At 44.4% G+C, this 21395-nt stretch overlaps 1 protein-coding gene across 4 annotated transcripts in view; it reads left to right on the forward strand.

The window, feature by feature from the left end:
* The first annotated feature begins 20 nt into the window (after window positions 1-20).
* The window catches only part of PTDSS1 (phosphatidylserine synthase 1), a 65458-nt gene continuing 44083 nt past the window's right edge, over window positions 21-21395 (forward strand). The window contains exons 1-3 of one of the 4 annotated variants that reach the window (XM_049700256.1): window positions 216-336; window positions 10504-10638; window positions 12105-12196. Coding sequence is in view for 2 of the 4 variants with exons in the window: in XM_004275365.2 (XP_004275413.1) it covers window positions 158-336; window positions 12105-12196 (271 nt within the window). In the remaining 2 variants the exon portion in view is untranslated. Of the gene's footprint in view, window positions 337-10503; window positions 10639-12104; window positions 12197-21395 lie in introns of all 4 variants that reach the window. The other 3 variants (XM_004275365.2, XM_049700255.1, XM_049700257.1) reach the window with 3 other exon arrangements.

A 21395-nucleotide genomic window follows, 5' to 3' on the forward strand; every position in this document is an offset into this window, starting at 1 on the left:
CCCGCGCCTGTCCTTCCCTCTGCTCAGTTCCTTTGCTTCTCGCCAGACCCGGCCCCGGCGTCCAGCAACCTTCTCGCTGCGGCTCGTCACCTCCGGGGTCCCAGCCTCCACGGGCCGGGGCCGCCGCCGCCGCCGCCGCAGGACGGGGAGGCGGGCCATGGCGTCCTGCGTGGGGAGCCGGACCCTGAGCAAAGATGATGTGAACTACAAGATGCATTTCCGGATGATCAACGAGCAGCAAGTGGAGGACATCACCATCGACTTCTTCTACCGGCCGCACACCATCACTCTGCTCAGCTTCACCATCGTCAGCCTCATGTACTTTGCCTTCACCAGGTGAGGCGGGCCGGGCTGCGCTGGGGGCGCGCCTTTGGGCGAAGGGAAGGGGCGGATGGAGGCCGTGGCGTGGAGCATGGCCGGGTGAGGAAGTGGGCTGATTGCTCCACGCACACGCTTTTCCACCGGCGGGTATGTCACCTAGCGCACCCAGCTTCCTTCCCGACAGCTCCTCTGGACCGGCGTTCGTCCCTACCCTCCAACCCAGCCCCATCCCCACTCCCATCGCCACCGCCACCCCTCTCCATGCCACCTTTCCCCATACAGCGCCTCGGGCCACATCAGGAACACTCGTGGGTCACCTAGCACGATCTCCTCCCCCGCCCTTCTCCCGCGGCTCTCAGCGTCGCTCCCCACACACATCACGACACGGGCCCCCTCCTCTCCGGCCTCCGTCCCTGCCTAGCACACCGCATGAATCATCTGGTATGCACCACTTTCAGCACATACCTCTTCACACTGAAAACACCCCTGCCTTCCACGCACCATACACAGGCCCAGGACACAACTCAGACCCCTTCCCGCGGAACTCCTCCAGTGTTCGGCACTACCCGCGTGCACAAAATGCACACGTGCGGTGCACTCCAGTCTGTATGCATGGCACGCAAATCATCTCGCGTAACCCTTCCCCCAGCCTCAAACACCACTGTCTATACCACAACAGAAACTGCGGCGTGGACACACACATCACAGCGGACATTCCAGCACTGCCACACAGACACGAACCCACCACACATCACACAGCGCACGCTCTGTTCTGTTCATCATCTAACATACATGCTGAAATGAGACATTGTCAGGCCATTGTAGCAGTGCCTGGTGCATCATAAATGCTATGGAAAGTATTAAATAAAACGCACAAGCCTCACACACTGTAGCAGAACTCTCATATCCCCCTGAAAACACACACACACACACACTCAAAGCACTTCTAATATATACCTGTGCATAGGAGTTAACCCTGCCCAACTTTTGTCAGCCCAGAGCTTATAACTCTACCTCACTGAACATGTGGCCCTTCAACCCCAAGCCAGGGAACTGATTCATGCCTAAATGACAGGCACACCTTGGGTCCTACTTATCAGGATTTATGTTTTCTGAATGAACCTCTTCAAAGAAAGAAAAGGTGTGCCTCTACCATGCTTAAAAGACCAGCCCAGAGAACTGGAGTTTGGGAACCACACTGTTGGTCTCAAGACTGTTCGCGTGACCTTGGTTAAGTTATTTAACCTTTCTCTGAGACTCAGGATCCACTTCTAAAATGGGGATAAAATATGTACTTACCTCCTATGGAGTTATAAGGATTAAATGAATATGTGTGAATGCACTTAGCAGAGTACTTGGCACATGATGAATAATTAATGTCAGTTACTTCTCTCCTAGTATATTTACCCAACAATCAATGGTTCTCAGCCCAGATCCGCAGAAACTGCTCAGGGTTATATTCGGTGGCCACAAGCATTGAGGGAACTTCTGGTATTTAGTGGGTGGGGGTTATAAATGTTTATAACGCAAGGGACAGCATTGTACGACAAAGAGTTGTCCCTTACCGGCACACATAGGCACATACACACAAGTGCCAATGGTGTCTCCCTTGAGAATCAATGCACTTTTTCAGATTTTCATAAAACTAATAATGTCCTCCTACATCACACTTGTTCCTTATCTCCACAACGCATTTGACTCTTAATTCTTATTTTGTCAGTGTTTATCTATTTGCATGACTCTATCTAAAGCCATAAAGCATATAAACAATTACTCTTAATAATTGAGGGAAACAGCTACTATTATTGTAAAATATTCTGCCAACGCTCTGCAGTGGGGTAAGACCAGATCTTTCCACAGTATCCAACCAAGAACATATTTCTAGCTTTGGAGAGAAATCAGTCTTGTCCCTATTTATGGTTGCCCTCAAATACTTATCATGTCATCTGATTTTACCAGCTAGTGGCTGTGAGGCCGCTTAGTTTTGCTAAGCCTCAGTTTCCTTATCTGTGTGTAAAGTGAAAATATCTAGTAATACCCGATAGGATTTTGTTATAAGGGCTCAATTCATTTTTTTAGATAATCTGTATTTAGCTCAATGCATGACAAATAGTAGGTGCTCAGTAAACCTTAGCTATTGTTATTATTACATCATTTCATTGTATGCTAATGCCTTCTAAATTATGTTTGTCATTGAGTGAGAGTGTGGTGTGCTCTATAATTAAGAAAAAGGATAAAGACTTTGGGAAAATGGACAGTGCTTTGCGTGGATAACATGCATCCCTGTTTCATATTAACTTCAGTTTCACTTCATCTCGTGTGGGTTGGCAAGAGATGGAATTAGTGCAGGAGTTTCTTTGGAACTTAGAAAAGTAACTATGGTATTTTATTTTAAATAACGAGAAGCAAGAATGAGCAGTTTGTTTCAAACTTTTATCTTTAATATTATTCTAGGCCCTTTCAGAACAGATCTCTCTTCCTCTTTTCTAATACAGAAAGTCACATTCTTCTGGAATTTCCCTTTTACAGCATATTCTGCCAAAGCATTCAATAAATTACAGCAGTGAAACTATAAGAAATGAATATGAATTTTAACAGCTTGTCAAACATAATAGAAAAGGCATAATCTGAACCTCAGGCTATGGCCTTTTCCAAAAATGATAATAATTTTACTTCTTCCACTAATTTCAAAGAGACAGAAGTCACATATTAAAGAACTACTTAATAACAAGTTTCATGTTATAGAAAATCATAAGCACCATTAGTACAATTAGTACTTACTGTGCCTTACTCATTTTTTGTAATGATTTGTGACCCTTTAAACTGAGACATTACAGTGATAGCTCTGTCTTCTTCCATAAAGACTGAAAGTAATTACTTCGTAAAGTTTGTTTTTCAAAGACTAGTAGTTGAAGAGAGTCAGCGATAGAGTACTTTTGGGGTGTCAGGTTACCCGTATGTGTGAAACAGTACCTGGGTCATGTCACATGCTGCAGAGACACAGCAAGCATTTAGGATTGGCAAGGATTAGATGCCTCTCACAGAAGTCTGAGACAAGTTTGGACTTATCAAGCAGTTCTTTTGTTAAATAACAACTAGGCCAACTCACTGTTAAATCATAGCGTTTAAACCTACAGTCCCCATCACTAACAATAAAGCCAGATGTTATTGAACCATTCCCCCTAAGATTGGAAAAGCTCGCTTTGCCACATTTTCAGGTAAGTATTTTTAGAAATTAAACGCTTTGGCCTATGCCTTATAAGTTTGTTCAGCCGAAGTAGGGCAAGGAGAGCCTTTCTCTTACGCTCAGAGTGCCTCCTATTTACGCTGCTTTCGTAGGTTGGTAAGCTTGGAAATGTTGAATGGCCTTACTTTCAAACACTCAGGCTTTAGATTTGAAAACACCAAAATTTACGAGAGCACATTCGTTGCAGCTCACTGTCTCCTTCAGAGGCACCTGGCAGTAAAACAGTGGCGTCAGTCTCTCCAGTGACACTTGTCCAGCAAAAGTCATCACCTGCCCAGAAGAGATTGCCTTCCTGCAGCTTCCTGCACCTAAGGGATCATCTGCTTACCTATGGTTTCTCCTTAATATGGGACTGAGGAAGCGGATGAGGTCAGGGAAATGGACAGACTTTGGATTGATTGATTTTTATTTGTTTGTGATACTGCTTTTTTACTTCATTTCCTTTAGTGGCTTTGGAGCTCCAGCTCTTCATCTTATCACGGAGCCATAGTTCCACCTTCTGTGTGTCTTCCCTCCTGGATGGCTGCCAGCCTTCCTGTTCTTTCCCTCTAGACCATATCAATTCCCATTAGAAAGTAACTCCTGACCCTGCTGATTCAGTTGTCTTGAGCCTGTTTCCTTTATGTACATCATGTTCTTTCTCTCCCAATAACAGAAGGCCTGGCTGTCCTTGTTCCAGGACACCAGCAATGTTAAGTGATCCTCCATTTCGGCTGTGTACTGGGGCTACACCAGCCCTGGAGGTGAAGCAGCGCTCTGTGTTAGGTGTTGCCATCTAAAGAGGTTCCAGTTAGCAGCCATCATAACATTTGTCCTCCTCACTTCCTATTTGAATCATATTTTTTATTGGATTTAAATAAGCACCTTTTAGGGACTTCCCAGGCAGTCCAGTGGTTAAGACTCCGCGCTTCCACCGCAGGGGGCGCGGGTTCGATCCCTGGCCGGAGAATTAAGATCCCGCATGCCCCGTGGTGCGGCCATAAATAAATAAGCCCCTTTTAATTATCCTCTCTTATCCTTATTTCTGGTGTTTTATGTCCTTAATAAGATTATACGTTTATTGAAGGAGAAAATGTGTCATATTTCTTTGGGGTCTTCTGTAGTAAATAAGCATCTGAGTGACTCAAACATTTATTTGGTCTAGATGATGCTTACCTCAGAGAATTTACATGCCTAGTATTGCTGCCCAGTGTTTAGCATTTTAGGTATAATTCTATTACCAAGTGTAATATAGTTTATCTTGTGATATAATCCCTCTAGCCCCAGATTTCTATAGGGGAGTTATCAGCGTTTTAGTCTCAACAAATCTGGAAACCAGGGACTCGTCCAGGCAGCTAGGACTGCTTTCCTGAGCCCTAGGTCCTGGCATCACATTTAATTTAGTTCAACAGTCCGCGCTCCGCCCAGCCCAGGTCTCCGCCATCCTGGAGTTCATCTAGTTTATCTTCACCAGGTCCAGTTGGGCCTTAGTAGCTTTCAGAGCTGTCCTCCTCTGCCCATGCCCAGGCTTTGGCTCAGCAAACCCTCTGCTCTCTGGGATGGACACTCCCAGGCCTTGACTCCATTTGCCTCCAGTCCATCCTCCACACCGCTTTCCTCATGACCTTCTGAAATCGAGATTGTGATCTCATCCGTCCCTTGCTTACACTCTTTCCCTGGATCCCCATCACCTATAGCACGTTGCTGGACCCTAATGCCAGGATGGTACCTCTCTCTGACTGGAGAGCACCTCCTGCCTACCCGTGAGCCCATGGCATTCCTGGCAACGCACCTGGATGGTCCCCCTCCAGACACCTTTCTTGATTGTTCCAGGAAGCTCAGAGGCAGAAACGTTTATATACTTCTAAACATTTTTTTTATTATTGTATCTCTCCTGTTTTAGTATTTGTTTCTGTATCAATTTCTTGAGGCCAGATATCTCAATCATCACAGAATACACACCCAGTAAATGCTAAATGAATCAAATATAAAAAAATCATTTATACAATATGAACTTTCAAAAACTGTCACTCTTCTCTTTTAGTTGATATGTCAGCTACAATTCTTAAAAAGAATCCTAACTTTTTATAAAATGAAACGAATGTAGTCTTCAAAGATAATACCAAAGCTAGTTAACATCCGTCCGCCTTGTAACCCGGGACTGAGTTTTCCATTGGGAGAGAGGATCCTTCACAGTGACTAGCCTCATAAACACGAGCCTATCGGTTGTGTCTCAGTTTCAAGGATTGCTATTAAAGAGATGGAAAGGAGAAGATAGGAAGGGGAGAGGGGACAGTCAACTTTGCAGCCTTAGGAGTCAGGATAGCGTTCTTACCTTCCTGGCCCCAGGGAGACAGCCTTGTCTAAAAATTGTCTGTGAGTGAATGGAGTTTGTTTTCCCGGTCTCCTTGCCCACTGCCTGTAGCCTGTTGTCCAAGTTTAAGAATCTGAGTCCCAAACTCTTTGAGTTCAAACCTTGGTTAAAAAAACTCAGGGCTTTCCTTATATTTGTCCTGCTTTTAGGATTCTCTCCTGGGTAGTTACCTGTACTCAAACAGGGGTGACAGAAGGAGTTGAGATGTTTGAGTACCTGATTGGTCAGCACTGGGGCAGGAAGGTGCAGTGGAGCCTGTGGACCCAGGCCGTGACTCCCCCTCACGTTACCTGGGTCTCGGGCCCGCTCAGCCCCGGCCTTTTGCTCTTTCTGGCACCCACCACATTGAGAAGGCCTGCTCCGTGCCAAGCGTTGTGCTGGGCGCTGGAGATACAGTGGGTGAATGAGATGGGGCCTGAAATTACAATTTTATTCTAATCCATTCAGTATTTTCACTGGGTATGGTCAGGGCTACCCCAGCGTGCTTCTGGAGCTCCTCGTAAATTTAGCAGAACTTCGGGGAGAAGGACTCTGCCTCCCTAAGCTTGTCGGTATCATACTGGTAAGGGTAGCAGTCTTGACCTAGAGCCAGCATTCCAGAAGCCCTGGCACCTGCTTCACTCTGCCTCTATTTGTTGTAACTGTGGGCAAGACAAAGCAAGAGCTTTATTTTCTTCATCCTTCAAGTGGAGATAATACTCCCCCACAGAACTGTGGAGCAGTTCAATCAAATACCAGCTGGGAAAGGCCTTTGGAAAGTTCAGAGCCCCAGAGACCGAGGCGCGTGTTATTAGAGCCTCAGAGGACCTAGGAAAGAGGTCAGGGCACTGCCACGGCATCACAGTTGAAAGCTCGAAGTCCTTTTCTTTTTTGTTGCTGTAAAGTAAAATGTCTTATTTGAGCAAGAATCCTGAGGCCAGGAAAAGTCAAGATGGGCGTCTGGCAGCCCTGACTGCAGGTTCTGAGCTCCCCTGGGAAGTGAGAACTACATTGTCCCCTCAGAGCCTGAGGAGATGGTAACAACCCCACGAACAGGGGCCAGTCTTGTGTGAACGATCGAGGTGGTTTTCTGGGTTTGGGGGTGTCTTATCAGGTTGATCAGAGACAGTGCCAGCGAACTGAAAACTTTTCTCTCAGGCCAAAGCTATACTAAGATAATAATTTGATTTTTATGTCTTATTGTGCTTTTCATCATGATTCTCTCAAGAATCAGGACCAAGTTTGTTCATCTTTGTCCCCAACGATAGGTGTCAGCTAGCTGAGGGAATGGGTGGACAGACATTGTAAACTAATAACTGACAGGCCCTCTGTGCCAGGCACTGTTCTAAGTCCATCGCACGTGTTGAATTATTTTATCCTCACAACAACCCTGTGAGGTAGAACTGTTATTACCCTTTGATATACTGAGGAGGAAACCAAGGCACAGAGAGGTTGAGTAATCTGCCCAAGGTCACACAGGCTGATAAGTGTGAAGTCAGAATTCTGGTCCACGCCGTCTGGCCACAAGCCTGTCTTCCTTGTCACTGCACCAAACAGCCTCCTAAAGGGGGAAAAACTTAGACTTTGGAGTCAGTAAAATGCAGATTATGATCATTTCCCCCCTTTGAGGATGTTAGGAAGATTAAGAGAGCTAACATGCAAAGCAGCTAGCTAGCTTTCTGAGTGCGGCACAGATCTAGTGGATGTCCAGAGATAAACCCTTCTTGTCCTCTAATTGAGGGTCTCTGGAGTCAGTAGTGTGGTCTTTGGGGCCTTTGCAGCCAAGTTGCTTTTCATGGTTAACTATGGAAAATGTCTGTGTCCCTCGGCATATGGTTAAGTCTCTGGATTACTGGGAGCTGAGAGAGAAGAGGCCACACCAGAGCTTACGGAACGGCCCTGTGTGGTCAGCTTGTCAGGAGGCCGGTGGCGTGGGCAGCCTCCTCAGTCATGCATTCCGTTCTTTCTGCGCGCCCACCTCTTGCAGGGACTGTGCTGGATGCCGAGGGTACACCCTCTCTACTCTCAGGAAAGCCAGAGGGTGTATGTGGGGCTGCTAGTCTGATAGGACTCAAGATTTCTTCTTTAGCTCACCTGCCTAGCCTTCAATCTTTGATCACAGGAGTTTGATCTTCCTGTACTGTATATTTTCAGTTTTGCCAAAGATCTTGCCGTCCATCTTTGATACTTTTTGTTTTTCTAATTAGGCAAATATAAAACGGCCAACTTTTCAGACTCGCTGCTGTTTTATTCAGGTTTAATTGGCCTTTTTTTTTACTTCTGAAACTAGGCCATTCTTTTGATCCTATCTTTCTAATAAAATGGCTCAAAATTTACAAAATTGCAGTTTCATTGTTTTATCACTGATCTCAAGTTCTTACAAATTTAATGTTGATGTATAATTGACTTATTTGAAACGTAACATACCTACATTGCTTAAAATCCAAGGTACCCCAAAGGGTATGTAGTGAAAAGTCTCGCCCCACTCTTCTTTTATCCTCTTTGGAGAAAACCAGTGTCACCATACCTTGGATGGATTTCCAGAGACATGCTATGCAGCCATGAGCAGAAGTTACAAGTTATATATACATATACACGCTCTCTTTTTTGCATAGAAAGTTGCTTACTATACTCACTGTTCTGCAAATTGCTTTGTTTACTTCATGATCTCTTAATTTATTCTGTATCAGTTAATTAATTAAAAGCTTCATTCTTTTTACAGCTGCCTAGTACTCCATTTTGAGACGGAACCATAATTTACTTAATCAGTCCCTTTTCGGTAGACATTTAGTTGTTTCCAAGTTTTGCTAATACATATAATGCCACAGTGAACAACCTTGTACATATGTCGTTTTTGCATAAATGAAGGTGTATCTGTGAGATACATTGTCATACAGGGAATTGCTGGGTCACAGGGTGTATGCATTTGTAAATTAATAATGTTGCCAAATGGCGCTCCATAAAGGTGGTATGTGAGAATGCCTGTTTATCTATTTCTGCATAGCCTCACCGGCTCAGTCATTAATTTTTTACCTTTGTCCATAAGGTAGATAAAAATGGTCTCTTTGTGTTGTTTCCATTTCCCCATCTCTTACCATGAACAAGGTTGAGCATCTTTTTTTTTTTCACTTGACTGAGAGCCAATGGATTTTTCTGCTCTGTGAACTGTCCCTTCATATCTTTTGTCCATTTTTCTATTTGCTTTTCTTTGTCCATGTGTTCTTTCTGTTAATTGATTTGGGGGGAGAGCTTTGTAATTGGGGGAATTAACCCTTTGCCTTCATATGAGTTGCAGGTATTTTTTCCAAGTTTATGATTTTGTTACTGATTTCTTTGCCGTGCCGATTTGTCAGTCTTCTCCTTTATGACTTCGGAGGTTTGTATCGTACTTTCGAAAGGCCTTCCCCACTCTGAGATTGTTGTGTTTTGTTTGGGGGTTTTGGGTTTTTTTCTTTAATTCTCCTATCATTTCTTCCAGAATTTTGTTTTGGTTTTACTTTTAGTTTCTTGAATCATCCAGAATATATTTTGGTATAAGTTGTGAGTTATGGGATTCCATCTTCTTTTCCTAGGCCACGTTTATTCATTTTAGCCTTGCTTTTATTTTGTAACTTACAAATTGCACGCCCTGTGAAACTCTCTTACGCCATCCCTGGGCATCTACCATGAGTCAGGTTGATTTAGGATGACAGATAAGTTTTCATGAGGCAGTTTGGCAAAGAGGAAAGATCATCATCTTCAGAGTCTAGCAGGCCTGGTTTTGAATGCTGGCTCTGTAACTTCTTATCTCCACAATCTTGGGCAAGTGACTAAACCTATCTGAGCCTTTGTTACCTCAGATGGTTGATAATAGCCCAGTGGGTTGTGACAATTAGAGATAATGTCTAGAAACTGCCTGTTCAGTGCCTGGCACACAGTAGACACTTGATAAACAGGAGCTATTATCATTGCTGTCATTATTTGCAATATCAGTAGTGTGATTTGGTCTGAATGAGGACATTGGGTTCCTACCCTCACTGTGTGCAGCCATCCTTCCGTAAAAGTTGGTGTTCTTGGAAGTTGGATATGGGGCTTCTCTGCATAAGCCAGAGAGCATGGAAAGTGCCCTGGTAATGGTCGGGCTGGCATTTTTAGGTTGTGTTCATGACCTCTGGGCAGGTGTTTAATTATTAGTATGTCCATTAAAATAAGATTGTACTTTTTTTTTTTTTTTTTTTTTTTTTGTGGTACACGGGCCTCTCACTGTTGTGGCCTCTCCCGTTGCGGAGCACAGGCTCCGGACGCGTAGGCTCAGCGGACATGGTTCACGGGCTCAGCCGCTCCGCGGCATGGGGGATCTTCCCAGACCGGGGCACGAACCCGTGTCCCCTGCATTGGCAGGCGGACTCTCAACCACTGCGCCACCAGGGAAGCCCAAGATTGTACTTTTTAAGGCACTTCCTCCCTGCAGAAGGAAGTCTGTCTGATTCTGTAGTTTGGTTTTGTAATCAGATCTCTGAAGTTAACAGCCAAGCATTCTTTGTCCAGCATTGTCCAGTTTAGGGTTACTTGGCCATAGGATGATCTAGGAAACGTTTAAGATCTGTATGATCTCTTATTTCAGAACCTTACGTTTAATCCTGTCATAAGTCTGGAAATCATTTCATTGGGTGCAGAAACTGAGCAGCCTAAACAGAAGTTGGCATCTAAGTTAACTTCTGCTTTTAAACCAACACCCCAGGACCCAGTCCTTAACTAGGTAATTCATTATTGTTTCATTCCATACCTTTTCATGTATGTATTCTGACGCTCTAGAACTTCTTTCTACGTGAAATAGGTTTTCTTCTAAGATTTTTTTTTGACCTGTCTCTTTTCCTTTAGTAATATTTAATCTTAATTTAATATTTGTCTTTTGAAAACTCTTTCACTACAGTCCTTCTCTAGATAAACCCAGCTTCTTTTATAATTTTAAGATTTATTGCTACCAGTCTCATCATCTCTAAACTATCTCCTTCCATTCTGTTTCATCTCATATCTTCTGTCTACTCATCCTGCGTCTTTCGAAACTGAAACACTGAACTTCCCTCTCCCAAGCTTCTCAATAGTTATCAGTACTTCAGAAAATTTTACTGTCATGTATTTCTGTTTTCCCACTTTTGTTTGCTTCTCTGAGCCCCAGATATGTTACTAGAATCTTCTTTTTTGTTGCAAACTGTCAAAACCTAAATTCTTCACCATCAATGTTAAGAAAATTTCCATTTGGGAAATTTTACCTCATTTTAAAACAGTAAATTTTCTTCCATAATCAATAATCAGTCCAGAAATATATTGAGGGCCTATTAATGAATAATTCCCTGCCATTAGGAGTTTACTTTCTACAGAGGAGATAGACAACATATAAACCAACAAATGTAATCATTTCAGTTACTGGGGTTATAGAGGAGTTAAACACAGTAATACATTAGAAATGACCAGGCAGGAGAGCGGGGAAGCTTATCTCCTATTTACAGTTCTTTGGCTTCTGCTCTGAGTTTAAATCTTGTATTTTGTTTTCTCTTAATTTTTCTTTCTTTTTTTAATTAATTTTTATTGGAGTATAGTTGCTTTACAATGTTGTGTTAGTTTCTTGCCATACAGCAAAGTGAACCAGTCATATTCATACTCTCTTAATTTTTCTTTTAGCACTTTTTACTGGTGCTTTCTGATTATGTTACGCTGCCCCATTTTTATTCATCCCTTAGATAGCCAACTGCCCATATTTGACAAGTGACTGCATAATCTCATTGCATTATACCCTTATTCCTTATAATCTTATGCTTCCTTTCTGATTCCCGAACAATTTTTCTGCCACAGTCTCTGTAGTAAAGGTCATCTTTAGTTAGTCTTAAAACCAAAAGGTATTTCTCCAAAATAAACCTTACCTTTTGACATCCTGGGTATTTTTAATTTTTTTTTTAAAGAACTGTGATTCTCAAATGCTTGTCTGAGCAGAATGTGTGTTGGGGTGTGAGGTTGCCAATTGCCTTCCTCACCAGAACTGGACTTGACTATGACACTGTGTTATTTTAGGAAATGATAGTGAATAGTAGATAGTGTGTGTAATGACTTAGCTCAGCAAAATAAAGTTAGCAATCCCCCAGTTTTTAGAACGTGGAACTCTTACTCCTTCTAGGCTGACTATTTAGATCCAAAAATGAATACTCAATGTTCCTTTTCTATTTTCAGGGATGACTCTGTCCCAGAAGACAACATCTGGAGGGGTATCCTCTCCGTAATTTTCTTCTTTCTTATCATCAGTGTACTAGCTTTCCCCAATGGTAAGTGATGTAACGCTTTATCGCATTTCTCCTGTGCATTGTGCCCTTGTTGGTATTTTTGAGATGCATGTCATCTGGAAGATGAAACTGGAGGGTGGAATAAAAAAAGACTCTTGAGTGTTGTATGGTGGTTAAGGGCACAGGCTCTGGAGACAGACTGCCCTTTCTGCCACTTCCTAGCTCTGTCCCTCTTTAAGCCATTTCTCTCTGAAATGGAGAGAAGTACAGTTGTAAGGGTTAACTGAATTAAAACAAGTAAAATACTCTGAACAGTGACTGACAAATTGTAAGCTCTCAATGAATGTCAACTATTGTTCTTGTTGCTGTGTTTGTTATTATCAGCTGAGTCATAAAATACTTAATTACTGTTCAGTTACTCCTTTTTTGCTAAGGACAGAGTCAGTGCTCTAAAGAGTATTACTTAAATAATTGTCGTCTTAACTGTAAACTTTGTTGGGATAAGAATTTTCATTATCAGGTTAAAAAAAATTATTACCGTGAAATTTTCCCCCATCATGATTATAGAGTGAGGCAAAAGCCTTGGTTTAAAAACTAATTTGGTATCTTGCCATACTTAAGATTCGTACCTTTCCTCTGAATTGTCCCTTACGAGTTGCTTTATTTTTTCTTATTCCCCTTTAGTACTTTCTCCCTGGAATATTCTCTATTTATTCTCTGTGAGTGATTTCTAAACGCTCACTTTTTGTATCCTGTTTCTTTTATTTTTTTTAAGTTTTTTTGTTGTTGTTGTTTGTTTTTTTGATGTAGACCATTTTATAAAGTCTTTATTGAATTTTTTACAATATCGCTTCTTTCTGTCTTATGTTTTGGTTTTTTGGCTGTGAGGCATGCTCCCCAACCAGGGATCGAACCCACACTCCCTGCATTGGAAGGCGAAGTCTTAACCACTGGACCACCAGGGAAGTCCCTCCTGTTTCTTTTACACTTAGGATATTTTGTAACTGTTTCAGTCTTTTTTTATGAGTTATGCTCCATGGGCCCTGCTCAGGTTTTAAGTATGATGATTTAAGATGTGCTTCTTCTCCATCCTCCCATCATAGAATATAATGTGTAATATTAGGAGCTCATTATGAACGTTACTGATTGTTGTCTGAAGCTGTACTGTGGTGATAGGATTCTAATACCAATTCCAGTGTGTGTGGCGGTGGGTTGGTGTCCCTGCACCAACAAGCAAGTTGAACGCCAATTAGGTGTCCTACAGTGCTACTCTATTCTGACACTGTCTACCTGGAGATAGCATCAGATTCCACAGGCTAAGTCCCACAAGGCTGCTGCTGCCCCCGCTGCGGATGCCAATCACAAGTCCAGGGTGTCACCTGTGCTTCCGACCGACCGGCTATAAATCCTCCTTGGGTTTGATTAATTTGTTAGAACAGCTCACAGGACTCAGGAAACCAGTTTGCTCACTAGATGACTGAGAATAGTAATCAAAAGCCAGATGAAGAGATGCGTAGGGTAAAGTCTGTGGGAAGGGGCGAGCGGCGTCCATGCCCTCTCCAGGCACGTCACTCTCCCCAAATCTCCACGTCCTCACCAACCCAGAAGCTTTCTAAACCCTATCCTTTTAGTTTCCTATGGAAGTTTCATTACGTTGGTATGATTGATTAAATCTTTGGCCATTGTTTCAGCCGCCAGCCCCCGCTGCTCCCCAGAGCTCAGGGGGTGTGGGACTGAGGCTTCCTACCCTCTAATCCCATTGTTGGCTTCACTGACCCCCATCCTGAGCGGCTTCCCAAAAGTCACCTCATTAACATAACAAAAGACGCTTCTCACTGTCATCCCTTAGGAACTTCCAAGGAGTTTAGGATTCTGTTCCAGAAAGGGAACAAAGACCAAATACTTACTTCTTATAAATCACAGTATCACACACGGCAAGTCCTTTAGGCCTTCCAAAATGTTGGCAGTGGAATTTCATTCTGTATTTTTGTGGGTTCTGCTGGTAGCATAATATTCCAACCAGTAAAACCATGATTCTGAATCGTTCAGGGAATGGACTGTTCTAGATAGCCAGGTTATTTGGCCGCTGAATTTAGCTCTCTAACCACTCAAGCTTTTAGATTAAATTTTACCTTTATTTTATTTTTGTTATTGTTATTTTTTTTTTTTTAGTGAAAACCTTTCAAGATATGAAAACCTCTGTCTTAGTATAGGCCTCTATGATAGGCTACCGTAGACTGAGCGGCTTAAAACAGCAGAAGATTCATCCTGTGGCAGAATTCTTCCCCAGCTGTGAACCTGTGAAATCAAGCAAGTTCTGTGCTTACAGAATACAGTAGTGGGCCAGGCACAGAGTAGTCATTCCCATTCCCAAAGGAAGAAACAGGAAAGGAGGAAGGGGTGACAAGCCCCAGGCAAGTCCAAAACGTAGGAAGGCAAACCCTAGGATATCTCTCAAGGCTGGAGAATAATCCTCTTCGGCTCGATGCTCTGCCTTCCAGACCCACTGGAGCAGTAGTCTGCCTCCACAGCCTTCCCAGTGGGGGTCGAATCCCCAGCGCTCCGGTCCCCTGGCCCAACAGAGCCGGGTGTCGGTCTTGCCCTTTGAAACCAAGGTGGAGGCAGTCCTCCTCCCCTCCCCCCATGTGGAATGACAGCTGTGGTGGAAATGACAGCCCAGATGACCTCGGAGCCACCTTGGAGTCCTTCTTCCTATGTCTTAAAGGATAGCAAATGTTCACAGGTAGCTCTATGGTTTGGCCCTGTAGGGTCCAGGAGGTCCAACAGTCTTCAGCTTCAGGGTTAGGATTTCAACATATGAATTTGGGGTGGGAATGCAGACCTTCAGTGCCCAGCACCTGCATACCTTATGCAGATATGACCAACATAGTTTGGCTTTTCCACAATGATGAAAGTTCTGATGATGCAGAGTGATTGGAGTATGAAGATAAAATATTCAAAATATAGACAGGTCATGGAATGAAGGGGGATTGGTCGCTGTGGCATTCTCTTTCTAGGAAAAGTCCCCAGTGTTGAAAAGCTTTTCTAGCTATTTGCCAACTTTCTTTTTCCTACCACTTCCTTCACATAAAATCTCAGGATTTTAGGTTTAGGGAGAGCTTAGACCTTATGGAGCCCATCCTTTCTTTCAAGGGTGCTGTGCTATAGTGCAACTGAAGTGGCCACTTGGGGCATCAAGCCTCTTACACACACTGAAAATACCAGAGGCTGTGGGTGGTCCCCCTGAGCTCTAGAACCTGGCCTTACAAAGATGGAGTAAGAATACAGCCCAGAAAAAGGAGACGGTGAGCTGCATCTCAGATTTGATACCGACACAAGGTCTATGGCCCCCAGAGTCCCCAGGGAAGGTGAGTAGGTGACAGTTCAGGTAGCGGTCACCGTCACCCCCCTCAGCCTTCTACCTTCCGTATCCTGTGAAGTTCTGCTGCTTACTTCCCGGCCATCCCTTGATGCCACGAACATTATTGTTCTGTGCCCTCTATTCCTACTTCTCATCTTGTCTGTGCCTTACCATCCTTTTTAAAATTTTTAGTTTTAAATCAGTCAATCACAACATAGTACGTGTGCAGGAAACTGATCAATCCAAAGGTATGTGTGTTCTTCAAGCCTCCAGCTCTCCTCGACTGTGTGTTAACTGTTTCCCAGTTCTTCACAGCTTCAGAGGTTTCTTTTCTGCTTTTTGAAAAATTTAAACTTGCTATTTCTGAGAGCCGTTTTGGAAGTTTGAGGATTCTCAGAGATCAGTGTCTCCATAGCCGTGATTTTTTACAGATAATCCCTTCTGTGGAGCTTGGCAGGAGCTGGGCTTTGGGGCTTCATTAGCAGCTGTTTTCCTTAAGGTTCCAAAAGCCCTGAAGGTTGGGGGATTAAATCTGTTGGACGTGGCATTTTGCGTGATTTCTGCTGATTTGTCTTCTTCTTCCTTCGTGAAGACATCTAATCTTCAATATCCACTTACCTGGCTGAGTCTCTCATGATGGGACTGGGCTTTTGTTTTCCTCGTGGAAAGATAAAAGTTGTTTGTTTTATGCTTCTCTTATCCTGGCTGCCCGGGACTTTGTGATACACACAAAGCGGGGAGGACCCACAGGGCTCATGTAGTTCAGTCTGCTCCGTTTACGGCTCGGGAAGCTGAACCCAAGGCCATCAGTCACCGCTGAGCTGCCAACCGGCCTCTGATGCCGGCCTGCTGTTACGGCTCCGGCTCCCACACATTCCTGTACTCAGCGGAGTCCTGGCCTTTTCTCATGTGAGGCCCATCGTGAGGTGTTTCGCCTCTGTCTTCTACATGTTTCTATCTCCCTGTGCTGCTTCTTCTCTCTGTCAGTCTCTGGCTTCTTTTTCCCAGGAGCGCAGTCTTAGGGCCTGAGTTGGCCCGTGCCTAGTGTGCTTCGGACCTCACGCCCAGCGGCGGTGGTTGTGCCTTTGCTCCTCTGGAGCCCAAATGTCAGCCCGCGGATTGAGCTGAACCTTCCGCCACCAAAACCAAGGGCTCAGATTTAGAAAAGGACAAAGTCCATTCAGCATTCTGTGCAGGAAGGATAAGGACGTTAGGGAAGCAGCGCTTGGAGGGACTGTCTTGCAGCCACGTGTACAAAGCAAACAGTGTCAGCCTTGTTCTCCAAAGAGCCATTTGCTCACACTTTACATCAGATTAGTAAAACTGTAAGTTTTCCACATTAAAGAATGCTGTTATTGAATATTTTTTAAATTAGGGGTGGCCTTGGAGGGCGCCATAGATTTGATGGGGGAGCTGGCAGGCACTGGGAAAGGGTACTCCTGGGCATGTGGCTGCCCCCCGCAACTGGCATTCAGACTACAGCCTTTTCAGGAGCCATGATGCTTCACCGAGTGGAACGGACACGACTCTTCTTGTTCCAGTCTCATCACCTTCTCTTCCTCTCTCCCCACCCTTGGCACAGATTCTCAAATTAAGCAATGGAATGAATGGGAGCAATGGAGCCCAGCATTTGTCTTGTCCTTGAAAGGCAGTTTTGGGGAAGTGCCCGCAGTGGATGGCATTCCCAGAATGGCTCTGTTTTGGCAACTTCAAACGCATTTATCCTTGACCTAGTAAAGGCTGCCCTGAATGTTTAAGTATAGGCCTAAGTTTGGTTGTGTCCATATGTCTCGTATGTCTGTGAGTTTACGTATGCTCTCTGTGTACTAGAATTGATCAATTCCTACAGGAGGGGCCCTCTGGTTCTTTTTGTACAGAGTCTAGATAGCAAAGAAGGCCCTTGACTTTCTCTATGAGGTTTATAACAGGATGCTTTTGGCCACAAGTAATAGGAAGCCCCTTTCAAAATGGCTTAAAGGATAAATAAAATGTTTGCTTTCTTACATTACAAGAAGTTCTGAGATAGAGTGGTTCAGGGTTGACTAATTCAGCAGCTCAGTGACACGTGAAGACCCAGGTTCTTTACCTGTTTCTGCTCCACCATCTTCAGCAAGATGCCTGTGCTTTGCTGCCCTCGTGGTCTTGGGACAGCTGCTGCACTGCTGAAATGTAGTCACAGACAGTGTCCAACAGAACAGGAGGTCACGTCTTCCCATGCATCTTTTTAAGAGTGAAGAGGCCTTTTCTAGAAACCCCCCAGCACACTTGCCCTCACTCCTCTTTGATTAGGCTTAGGCCACATGCCTCTGCTCCAAGCAGACCTGAGGACAGGCGTTTACGGTGGCTGGAGGACATCAGAGGCACATCATAGATCTCTAGTAGATCTTCACTGACTGAAAGAATGAAAGAGAAACAGGATAACCTCCATTGGCTTAGAATTTACCCCTGAGTTACATGGGGGAGGAGTGGAGACTCAGAATTTCATTTGACAGTCAACAGAGTGAGTGGCGGGGTGAGGTCTAGAGTTCCTTCCTTCAGTCCTACAAACAGACATGGAGAGGGACCCTGAGGGGAGACCTTGGAGGGAGAGGGTCAGTTACCTACGCCCACTTCTTTCCTGCTGTCTTCTCTCCCATTCTCTCTCTTTTGGTTCCCTTGAAAAAAATATTTTAAGTGCCACGTCCACCTCCTTATAGCAACTGACACTCAAGTGTAAGTGTAATTTTAACTATGCCACTGTGTCATTGGAGTGTAATTACAATTGCATCACTCTGTCACTGGAGTGAAATTTAGAAACCTGTTGCATCTCCAGCTGGCTGTGAGATTTCTTTCAACAGGTGACTTCTGTGTGCTTTTCCAGCTCCTGAGGGCCTCCATGGACTCTTCCTGCCCTTCCCCCCACACACACCCCGACCCACACCACCACAGCCTTACCCTGTACCCCCAGTGCCCGGCCCAGAGTGTCCTCTCAATCAATATATGTTGAATTAAGAATGAATCTGCCAGGAAGAAAGTTCACAGATTAGCCCTCTCTTTTCCTTTCCTCATCTGCAAGAGTAGCACGATTCAGCACTTCTTCAAGGTATTTTGAAGAGAGTGAGATAACTAATATTTCTTGATTTTCCTGCGTTTATCCTTCCCTTTCTCCTTCGGCCTCTTCTGATTTCTCTGAGCTGAGATAGAGCGAATCACATCTCCTTGAGGCATGAAGGTGATAAAAATGAGGGAAAAAAAGGTACTATGTCCCCCCATTCTCTGTCTCCCACTCCACTACTTTTTCTTGTAGAAAAATTCTTTCTTAGGTTTGAAATGTGCTTAGAGATAATTTTATTCACCTTTTCTAGGTTTTTCCTAGAGGAATTTAAACTTTCAAATCATACAAATCAAATATCTCCTGATTTTATTTGTCAATTATACCACATAAAGCTGAAAAAGAGATAATGAAGAGAAGAGGCAGACTGAGAGGACCCAAAGGCACAGACGTGCAGCTGCGAAGATGCAGCTTTTGACTTTGGTTAAAAGGATCCTGCCTCCCTAGGGTTGATCCCTGGAACTCCTTATTCGTGGATATGACAATAGGTTGCTGGCTAGTCAAGCTGTGATCTTATGTTTTGACTTCAGAGGAAGTGTTTTAAATGCTTGCTTTCTCAAGGCAAAGTCGTTTGGTTTCTATTTTCTTTTGAAATAAAACTTGCTCTTAATATCTGATTGAAAATGATGTATTCTAGACATAGGGACTGATGAGAAAGTAAAACGTGTAATTTTTCAATGTGCCTTGTAAGAAAACCACCTTTGTAAATAAAACCAGCACTTGTTTCTCCATCACCACCCTGAGACACCTTCCCCATCTCTCCTGCATAACTGAACTGAAGACCCAGACTCTTCCAGGCAGCTTTTACCAAATAAGAAATAAAGTATAGCCAAGAAGCCCACCGTCAGATGGGTCACTCCTACTGATGTCCTGGCCATAACACTGGCCAGAGGAAGACCACCGAGAAAATAGTTTGCTGGGGAATAAGACCTGTGGGAAGGTACTGGGATGAGGTAAATGTTCCGGGAAGGCTATACTCACCTGGGCAGGTGGTTGCTGTAGGAGGCTATCAGGGTGACTTGACCAGAGTAATCAAGTGTGGGCGACCTGGTGAGCATAAGTATCAAGGCTTCTCATACAGGAAAACGCCAGCCTCATCCTTGACATTTTAAAAAGCAAGATAGTATTTTCAGCAATATTATTGTCTTTGATGGTGAAGAGGCTACTCTTTGTGAGTAAAGCTACAGGCATGTACTTCTGGAAATACTACATGAAAGCATTCAGAATTTCTTCTCAGAAAGAAGAGGACAGATTGGATGACTGAAGTAAGGCCTGGATTGGGTTTTAAAGGTAGCAACTGAAAGGTCACCTAACATTCCAGGGCCTTATCTTGCCTTTTGTAGGCAAAAGGGCCCAGTGATCTGTTCTCAGTGATCTGTTCTCCCTGGTTCAGGACAGAGCTCCTTGGTGCTCTGCTGTCTGTCCTGAAACCCACCGCATCAGATTTCTGAAGCCTTCCTCAGATCAAATGCAAGGCAGAAAGGACTTTTTTTTAAATTGTATTTTATGCGAAACATTTATGAAGTAAACATTGATGATGTATAAATGGGATATTAGAGAAGAGAGGAAACAATTCAGTAGCAGCAAGTCAAGATGAGCCTTTAAAAAACCAACCTGCAGTGCAGTAAGATGAAAATGCTCTTTCCAGGCCCTGGAACGTGTGTCTGTCTCTGGAATCACAGCCGGACAGAGAGGAATACCTTGGGCTGAAGTAGTTACCCGTTAGGTTAAGGAGAGCTTAAGGCCCCATAAACCCCAAATTCCCGAACCACTCTATCCTCTTATTTACTCTGGAGCACACTGCTTAGGGTTAGATATAAGAAAGGGCCGAGGGCTTCCCTGGTGGCGCAGTGGTTGAGAGTCCACCTGCCGATGCAGGGGACACGGGTTCGTGCCCCGGTCCGGGAAGATCCCGCATGCCGCGGAGCGGCTGGGCCCGTGAGCCGTGGCCGCTGAGCCTGCGCGTCCACAACAGGAGAGGCCGCAGCAGTGAGAGGCCCGCGTACCGCAAAAAAAAAAAAAGAAAGGGCCAAGTTCTGTTTTCCAAAGGCTGCTCTTAAAGTAATCAAAGGCCGACGAAGACTTTGGAGGCCTTTCTACTGGTGGATTGTGATGCGCGGGAACGCGTATCAGTTCCCTGCCTTCTCCCTCACCTTGCTTATCAAGTCCACATCGGGGCAGCGCTAAACACCACTCACTAGCTTGCCTCTCTCTTGCCCCTCTCCTGGCCCAGAGACAGTCCTGGCTCAGCCCATCAACTCCTCCCCTCCCTCCTCCCCCTCCCAAGCTGGCCCCGTTCTGACAGTTGATGGGAAAGTGCACACGGGCTCTCAGACCTGGAGTCCTGTGAGCCGTGTGGCCCTGGGTGAGTTCCTTATGCCCCAGTGTCTTTATCTATAAAATGGGAATGATGGTGGTCCTCTCACCACCCCACTGCCAAGTACCGATTGGGCATGGAATTCTGTTGCAAGCCAAATAATCATAAAATTTCAGAGTTTCACCTTGTAAGAAGAAGTCATAGAGAAAGCCTATAGGGGTCCCATGTTATGTCTGAGGGGTTAATTCAATAGTTTGGATGGTCATACAGAGTGAAGTAAGTCAGAAAGAGAAAAACAAATACCGTATGCTAACACATATATATGGAATCTTAAAAAAAAAAAGGTTCTGAAGAACCTAGGGGCAGGACGGGAATAAAGACGCAGATGTAGAGAATGGACTTGAGGACACGGGGAGGGGGAAGGGTAAGCTGGGATGAAGAGAGAGTGGCATGGACACATATACGCTACCAA

Source organism: Orcinus orca, chromosome 17 (genome assembly GCF_937001465.1).
Source record: "Orcinus orca chromosome 17, mOrcOrc1.1, whole genome shotgun sequence".
NCBI classification, from domain to species: domain Eukaryota; kingdom Metazoa; phylum Chordata; class Mammalia; order Artiodactyla; family Delphinidae; genus Orcinus; species Orcinus orca.